At 29.8% G+C, this 9,142-nt stretch overlaps 2 protein-coding genes and 1 pseudogene across 2 annotated transcripts in view; 1 reads left to right on the forward strand and 2 right to left on the reverse strand.

The window, feature by feature from the left end:
• The window catches only part of LOC101492198 (calcium-dependent protein kinase 4-like), a 13,174-nt gene extending 11,553 nt beyond the window's left edge, over positions 1–1,621 (forward strand). The window contains exons 2-5 of the mRNA XM_073365364.1: positions 78–257; positions 340–492; positions 930–1,045; positions 1,419–1,621. Coding sequence (XP_073221465.1) covers positions 78–257; positions 340–492; positions 930–1,045; positions 1,419–1,598 — 629 coding nt within the window. The 3' untranslated portion in view covers positions 1,599–1,621. The remainder of the gene's footprint in view (positions 1–77; positions 258–339; positions 493–929; positions 1,046–1,418) is intronic.
• A 1,541-nt stretch (positions 1,622–3,162) lies between these two features.
• Positions 3,163–4,006, reverse strand: LOC101491862 (probable terpene synthase 2; annotated as a pseudogene).
• Positions 4,007–5,331: 1,325 nt separating this feature from the next.
• On the reverse strand, positions 5,332–6,666 carry LOC140918630 ((-)-germacrene D synthase-like). Its single transcript, XM_073365365.1, has 3 exons — positions 6,548–6,666; positions 6,400–6,485; positions 5,332–5,708 (listed from the first exon to the last, which is right to left on the reverse strand). The coding sequence occupies exons 1-3, from the start codon at positions 6,664–6,666 to the stop codon at positions 5,332–5,334; spliced, it is 582 nt and encodes a 193-aa protein (XP_073221466.1).
• Positions 6,667–9,142: the final 2,476 nt, after the last annotated feature.

A 9,142-nucleotide genomic window follows, 5' to 3' on the forward strand; every position in this document is an offset into this window, starting at 1 on the left:
CCGTATAGGGTTAATACATCGATCATGTTATGGTTACTTTTACACAGCTGCTAAATGCTAATCTCCATACTAATTAGTTTCTTTATATCTTCATTTAATCCTCCCTGTTTCAGGTCAAGTTTTCACTGACGTAGTTGGCAGCCCATACTATGTTGCTCCCGAGGTTCTCCTCAAGCATTATGGGCCTGAAGCAGATGTTTGGACCGCCGGTGTCATACTTTATATATTGCTCAGTGGTGTACCACCGTTTTGGGCAGGTATATTTCACTGCTAACACTCTTTTGATCTTTTGCCCTGCATCTGCAGCATTACTAAAAGTTTTTTCGTTTTGGAGCTCAAAGACCCAGCAGGGTATATTTGATGCTGTATTGAAGGGACATATAGATTTTGACTCAGATCCATGGCCTCTAATATCTGATAGTGGAAAAGATCTGATTAGAAAGATGTTGTGTTCTCAGCCTTCAGATCGGTTGACTGCTCATCAAGTCTTATGTACGTTTGTTCTTTTTTATAATACACTTTCTATATAAAGAAGGACCATCCCTATATGAATAAAAGATGCTGTTTCCTTTTGGATTGGTCACTATTATGGCTATTTATTAGGTGTTATTATACTTTCAGAGTAGATGTAACAGTTGAGTAAAGTCCCACCGACATTCCCTTATCTATGGCAGACTCACCTAGGAAGAACAGTGCCTCTTTTCTAAACTATTAAAGTAGTAGATACATGATCTTTGATGTTTCCTTTCCTCGAAAGAAAATCCATTTTTTTAATGAGCTTAATAATTTTGTCAGCTTTATGAAATGGCGGATTGGATTAAATTTTGCAAATATTCAGAATATTGTGTTTCAGTATGATTGTGTGCGTTATTATACATATTGTAATCTACTTTGTAGGTCAAAGGACATAACTTGTTTTGTTTGTTTAGGTCATCCTTGGATATGTGAAAATGGAGTTGCCCCTGACAGATCATTGGACCCTGCTGTTCTTTCTCGTCTCAAACAGTTTTCTGCAATGAATAAGCTAAAGAAGATGGCATTGCGGGTAAATAAAGCTAATTAATGCATGGATATTAATTTATGTATGAATGTTGATCATACATTGTTATGAAAAAGGTGATGCATTTTCATACATAATATATGAAGTTCCATTGTTGCCTTTGTGGATTGTACTATCGTGCACTTCTTGATTTCCAAATTAAGTAACCTTATTGGGCTTATGCACTTGCTCTTCACTTTCAATTGTATTTAATCTGTTATATTTTTGTTTGATTGAAACTAAGTAACTTTGTTGTTTGCACTCACTCTTCACTTTCAAGTGGATTTAATATGTTATCTATTATGTTTTTGTTTGATTGAGACTAAGTAACTATAGTTATAGTTGTTTGTAATCATTGCTTGTTATGCTATTTTCTTAGGTAATTGCCGAAAGTCTATCTGAAGAGGAAATTGCTGGTTTGAGAGAAATGTTCCAGACTATGGATACTGATAACAGTGGTGCAATCACTTTTGATGAACTCAAAGCTGGTCTAAGAAGATATGGGTCTACCCTTAAGGATACAGAAATACGCGATCTTATGGAAGCGGTAGGGTGTTAGTGACTTAGTTTTGTTAAAAATATATTTTTCTCTGTATTTTGTGTATGTACTCTCATAGTCCCATTCTTTTATTCTTTTTGGAAATAATATTTTAATTTTTTTAAATATAATCTTTTAATTTTGTTATATATAATCTTACATAGCTAACAAGGTTCTGTGTTTGCTGGTAACTTGTCATTTTGACACTGGAGTTGATATTGGACATTAATGAAACGTGTCTAAATGTGATATTACGATAGAAAACCAGGAAGCGTCTAGTAGTTGTAGCCAAGTAGGTTACATTACCCACGGACAATTCATGGATAAAATTATCAATATTAAATATAAAATAGTAGACTTGTCACGGATGATCCGTGGGTAACGTAACCTACGACTTTTCCGTCGATAACTATCTACTATTTTACCTACGGCAAATCTATGGGTAACGTTACCCACAGATACTCAGTGGATCATATTACCCACGGACAATCCCTAGGTAAGTGTGTCCCACAGCTTGTCCGTCGGTAAATATTTTCCTACGAGCGATTTAGCTACGAACTCGTGTCTGTGGGTAATCCGTAGGTAATTTTACGTTACCTATGGATAGTCCGTGGGTAAAGATAAAATTTGCCGTAGGTAATAACAGTTTTCTTGTAGTGACTTGATTAGTAATTCATTTCCATACAACTATCTACAAGAAAAGTTTGTTAATATTTAAGACATAAGAAATTTCAAGTAGTGAAATACTTAGAAATAATTCATTTCCAAACAACTATCTTTAGTATTCTTCATCTTTATTTTATTTTGATTATGATATGTGTTTTTTTTAATAATAAAAAGAAAACAAAATGCTAACATTCAATAACTTAGGAAAATGCCCACCTCCTATATATGGTCTTCAACAATAATGGCAATAAAGGAACAATGTTATTGAAATATTTATGGACTAAGAATCTGTCACACGTTGAAATGAATATGACTTTGTTTCATTTTATAATGTTTTTATCTATTGGTAAGTGATTTGAATCAAACATAAGAGGGTGGTTGAAAATCAACGGATGGATCTTAATGTGTGATAAATAATGCATTGAAGATATTGAGTGGATTGTTCTTTTTTATATGAGTTATTGAAATAAAAAAGTTTGATAAGTGATGAAAGTGTTAATTGTATTGATTAGAGTTAAAGTTGTTAAATGTATGAAATAATTGTATTTGAATGGGCAAGTGAAAGAGTTTGCTTTATATCTTGTGAAACAAAATATAATTGAAGCAAAACATGAAAGAAGTAGTGTGATTTTAAAAGTGTCGCATCAGAATTTTTATGAGTTGACAAATTTTAGAATTTGTGGCGTACATATAAATGAGTTGTCGTCGTTAGAAATCAGATCTTTGTTTTAATATATTATCATAGATTTTAAATATCAACTCCAAATTATAACAAGATCAATAAATTTGAGATGCATTAGAAGAAAATCACTATTATGAGCAAAATAACATTTAATTCAATAAAATAAATTACATATTTAACATGATTTCCTTATTAAATGTGTGAATGCAAAGGATATCGAGAGATTTAAATCAATGTTCAAACTGGTACTGGATCCAAGAGTAAAGCTTTAATATGTGTCTTCATTAGTCCTTCAGAATGTGTGTAGTTATCTTTTATCTTTGTAATAAACTTCAATGAAACGTGCCAAGTTAAGAACGGAAGTTAATAGAGGCAATGGAACTTTAGTTTGCCTAACACAATCCTCATTTATATCTTTCCATGCATTGTCAATTCCCTTTTCGCATTCTTGAATAGCAGCTTCTCTATTTGTATCATATTGTCTCATATAACATTCCAGGAATGAAAAAACATGCCCTCTTTTCTGTTCAAACTGTACATTCATAAATATTATTAGTTAGATATTGATATTATCATATATGATAAAATTATATATTTAAAATTGTAAAAGCTAAACAATTACAATGAAAATAAATTAAATTAAATTTTATCATTGACATATTAATTCTTAAAGTTTTACACTAATAATATCTACGTAGGTATAACTGAACAAATATTAATGTTTAAACCTTGTCTACACTTTGAGTTCTTAATTAATCATTGCACTCATTTTTTATTTTAGAGAAACCTTTTTATAGTTAAGTAAATTAAATAAATAAAATATAAAATTAAATACCTCGTTCGACACTATTTCATCATTTAGTCTGCAAACAAGAGCTGCACCGTTTACAATTTTTGGCATATTAGTGACCCAATTGAAGGCGTCCTGTGTGGCAATATCTCCCATACCAATGTAAGAAGTTGTAGACAACAGTACTGGATAACCGGATGTTATCCTTGATATGGACATGTACTCTTCTATTGTTGGTACATAGTTATTGCTCAACCATCTTGCCTCAGTCATGTAAGCTTGGACTATTTTTTTGAACTGCCATCACCATGCAATATAAATTATTAATCGGATAAGCACCAAAAAGAAAAATTATTTATGTTATGATGGAAAATTGCTTTATATTTAATTTAATGAAAAGAGGTTTCACTATGACAATGAAATTTAATATTAACAAGTAGTTTCTTGTTACTTAGATTTTACCGTATAGGAAAATTCTCTATTTTCGTATAGAAAAAAATAAACTTCACTAATAAAAGTTTTGAAAGAAAATTTTGTTGAATTATTAAAGCGCATAATACAGATAAGAACATATACTTAGGAATCGCCTATTTAGAGAATGATATTCTATACATCTCACATGAACTCTTCCCAAAAGATGAATAATAAATTATATTACATTCTAGTAAGTATATAATAGTCTTTTAGAAATTAATTTGTATTATAATGAGTGAGAACGACATTAGTAATCTTTTCATAACATTTTATTTGTAAATTAAGCGTACATTTTCAACAATAATCTTTTTACATGAAAACATTTTCACAATGTTAAAATCAACTATTGATCAACAGTTGAATAAAGTTGAATAATAATAATAATAACAATATTAATACTAATAATAATAATAATAATATAATAACAATAATAATAATAATAAAAATAATGATAATAATAATAATAATAATAATAATAATAATAATAATAATAATAATAATAATAATAATAATAATAATAATAACTCTTACATCTTTTATGAAGTAGTTTAGGATATATAGTCTTCCTTCTTTCATCATTTCTTGCTCTATTTCCTCGTAAACATTTAAGAGAGATTTATAAAGAACCTTCATGTAGTTCGGAAGATCATCCAAGCAACTAATATCTCACCTGAAAATTTATTTGAAAATTGAAAGAATTAGCCACTATAATTAGAAATAAAAGTTAAAGTCATTCATTAAATTTTCAATACAAAATTTGAGAATAGAATAATCACATTTTCTAGTTCTAAATTTTTCTCAATAGTTTGAACATTTTTAATATTGTGTATATACAATGATTTACCTTTCAACTGCCATGGTAAAAAGTTCTAATTCATCAACAATTTCGTATGAGTCGTATGTATCATCAATAAATGATAGGTGGGCGATTATTTTTGACATCATTTTTCTTGCTTGAGAATATTGGGGCTCAAAATATACTGACATACTCCAAAAGCAACATTCTACTATTCTATCTCGTGCAAACGGTAGTTTTCTAGTGATGCCCAACTCCTTCGACCATCTATAAAGATCCTAATAAGGTATTAGCCACTTTAATATTTTCTTCTGTTACAAATTAACGAGTGTGTGATTTAAAGTACTTACTTGCAAATATTTCCAAATTCCTTTTGATGTAGGCTTTTGAGCATATTAAAATCTAATTTTGCCAACCTGAGTAAAATTACATTATGGGAAGTATCTTGCTCGTAAATGGAAATGTAGTGTTGTGCCTCTAGCCTAGGCAAGTTTTTGCGGAGAGACGACGTTAAGCTATGTTTCACTTGTGCTGCAAGATAAGGGCTCAATTGAGTGGAAATGGACTTCAGGTGAGTAGAAGTGAAAGCCAAGGCCTCTTCTAAAATTTCCTCTCCATGAATCATCATATGTGAGGCTTCGAACAAGCTTAGCATCCCTTCCACATTTGTGATGAGTCCTTCACTAAAGTTTTCTTGCTCGTCTTTGAATTTTTTGAACACATCTGCAATTTTTATTAAACAACCAAAAATATTGAATGTTGAGTAAAGTTAGTAACAATAAAAAAAAAATCAAAGTAAGAGAGCAAGAAATTGATAATGTATAGTATGATTACAATGTAATGAAATGTTCATAGTTTGAATTAGAGTTGATTTGATTAGTTTTGACACCCCTAATATTATTTTATATCATTTATCATATTCTTTGCATGTATGTTAAAAACTCGTATAATTAATGTGACGAGAATGATCAAACAGGTTATATGAAAGTAGTTATTTCTCATTTAGTAATTTAGACAAAAAAAAGTAGTCATCAGAGTTAGAAACACATAGATTGATATGCTTCTCTAATATTGATGTTATCAAAATTTATTAGCACTAATTTGAGAAAAATTTCATATATTTTTTCTTTTAAATTTCCCTTTCTAATTTTTTGATGGTGTTTTTGTGGCTAGTTATTTTGGTTTCATATAAGATAGTTTGAAGACCAATATAAAAAACATTGAACTTTAAAAGTTGGAGACATATATATATATATATACCGGGTGAAACAAAAAGTCCTTGTTGCCTTAACACCCTAAATAGCACCGCAAGAGAGTGAATGTTATCTTCGAGAATTATTTCACCATTTTCAACATAACTTTTGTGAATATGTTGCAACACTTGATCGATCTCATGTTCAAAATGATAGCTCACACCCAAACGGCATATTGAATCGATCAACTTGACTTTTTGAAGGGCTTCTCAATATTAGTGGCAAGCATGTGAGAGTTGAAGAAAACCTTGTTCAGAATCAAGTAGTCAAAATATACATCAAGAACAAAAAAAACAAACAAACTAATACCTAGATTCTGAAGCATATAGAAGGAAGAAATCACCCCAAACACTAGGGGGATAATCTGCAACATTTCTAGGGAGGTCAGGTTTGGAATTAGGATTGAAGCTAGCTGCTGCAACAGACATATTTATGTTTTCAAACAAATTTGACGTTTAATCAATGTATGATCGATCTTCTTTTACAACTCTAAGGTGTGGTTGGGTAATGAACATGTCAATTTGACATAAGGATATTTAATAGCATTTTAAATAAATTAAACTATTTAACTTGGTTAAACAATTAAATATATTGAAAAAATAAGCAATGTGTCCCATGTGTTCACTATTTGCATGCCTTCCCGATTCTGACTCTAGACTCTAACTATTTTATAATTTAATTGATTACACATGTATATTATGCATTACAATTTCAATCGAAATATTTTAATATACTAGGCGTGCTAGTATTTTAATATACTTATTCATATATGCACAGGATACCGATTTTACGTTGACAAATTTAGATATACACATCCAAATATTTTAATGTATAAATTATGATGTTTTATAAGGACAGTTGTTTTAGGCAGTTGACCGCATATTCTTGATTTAGCGACTTGACGGGAAGTTGTGGTGTGCGCACGCCAAATTACATAAGGACTAATTGAAAATCATTTCTATGTGTAACTCTCACCACCATATACAGGTTTGATTAAATATAACATAACCAATAAAATTTAAATTAGTCTCTGACATTTTTTACACGGACCATTTTAGTCTTTGACAAAAATAATTTATAAGTTAATTCCTTACAATTTTATAAAGGGAATATATTAATTCATTCGTTATATTTGATCTAAATTTGATTTAGTCTATTGTTAAAGTGTCAGGTAGCGATGATCACATGTTAATTATCTATGTCACACTTTTAAAATATGTTGGTGTGTAAATATTTTTGAGCTAAATTACACTACGCGAAAAATAGGATTTTACAGCGCTTTTTTTAAGCAATTTAAAGCGGTTTTTCAAAAAAAAAAAACCTTGTGGAGTCGAGCGTTGTAAAAGATACAACATCGCTTTTTTAAAACCAAAAAGCGCTATAAAACATGTAGATTTATTGCACGCTTGATATGCACATTTTACAGCGCTTTTTAAATAAGCGTTGTAAAATGCGCACACATTATATGCATTATTATGCACCTTTTACAGCGCTTATTGAAAAGAGCGCTGTAAAATGTGCACTATAATGCATATATTGGATGCACATTTTACAGCGTTTTGTCAAATAAGCGCTGTAAAATGTGCACCCAATATATGCATTATAGTGCACATTTTACGCTTTTTTAAAAAAGCGCTGTAAAAGGTGCAATTTTTTTTTAAATAGGTTGTAAATTAAATTTTTGAAAAACGCTTTTTAGTTTTTTATGGCAAATTTTTCGAAAGCGCTGTCTTTTAATTTTTTTCCAAAATTATTTTTATCCAGAATCAGTTCACAATCAGTTCACACAACAACAAAACATATTCAAATACATATTTAGAATCAGTTCACTCAATCAGTACACAAAAACAGAACTATATAACTTTACTTTATATATTAATTTACAACAGAACATTCAGATACATATATATAACTTAATTAACTACATATACATTGGACAGATATTCTACAACAACACATATTCATATACATGTTCATATATTGTTTCCTATTCATATACATATAACTAACATAATACACAGAATATAACTAGCTACCATATAATATTCAGATCCCTTGCAGCATGTTATTTCCCAGAAAATCAAATAATGTTCATTTCAAGCACATACTGACACCAGTCTTCCTTTAATTCCATTAGATCTTCCTCAGAGTATGTTGGACTGGAATTGTCAAAGTACTGTGCAATATAAAAATTGAACATATTAAGTTAGAGTCAAATATATAGATAATTTATATATGAAAATCATATAATGAAAATACCATACCGTTTCTAGGATAATAGTTTTATTCTTGTCAACAATCTCCTTCATGAATCGCAATACATAGTACCCACAGTCGGTGTTGTTAGTTTGACGAGGGCACTATAAAATAAAATATATAAGTCAATAAAATATTTGTGCAATATTGATCGTAAAGACATATATTTGTAAATGAAAATTTAAAGGCATATATTTCAAACCTTTATTGGAATCCATGTGATGTTATTAGACTTTTGCTTCGACACTGTAGCATCTCTTTGAGCTCGAAAAACTTGTAAAGCACTATCGAATAAATAAATGTAATTATTATAGCATTAACAAACACATTATATATATATGTGTGTGTGTGTGTGTGTGTGTGTGTGTGTGTGTGTATGTGTGTAAGAAATAAATGAATATTACTTACGTGTGGAACATAGTCTTTATATCGAAGTGATTGTTGTAATTGCCATGCAAGGGATCCAAATAGTATATAACTTTAGAGGTCGTATTGATTGCAAACAGCACCCAATGTGCCCTACAACAACAAAAATTTGGTTAAGCAATTTTGTTTACACAACTAATAAATTAAGATCTCATAAATTAAAAAAGATATAAATAAATAATATATAATTATGTACCCTGAATTATATGGTGCAAAGAACAA

This window comes from Cicer arietinum, chromosome 2 (genome assembly GCF_000331145.2).
Source record: "Cicer arietinum cultivar CDC Frontier isolate Library 1 chromosome 2, Cicar.CDCFrontier_v2.0, whole genome shotgun sequence".
Classification (NCBI taxonomy): domain Eukaryota; kingdom Viridiplantae; phylum Streptophyta; class Magnoliopsida; order Fabales; family Fabaceae; genus Cicer; species Cicer arietinum.

Excerpts from the sequence above, each read along its gene's own strand:
- LOC140918630 (XM_073365365.1), bottom strand. The coding sequence starts at position 6,666 with ATGTCTGTTGCAGCAGCTAGCTTCAATCCTAATTCCAAACCTGACCTC. Across the intron at positions 6,486-6,547 it reads CTATATGCTTCAGAATCTAG|GTTTTCTTCAACTCTCACAT; the intron begins GTATTAGTTTGT and ends ATTCTGAACAAG. Across the intron at positions 5,709-6,399 it reads ATTCAATATGCCGTTTGGGT|ATGTGTTCAAAAAATTCAAA; the intron begins GTGAGCTATCAT and ends TAAAAATTGCAG.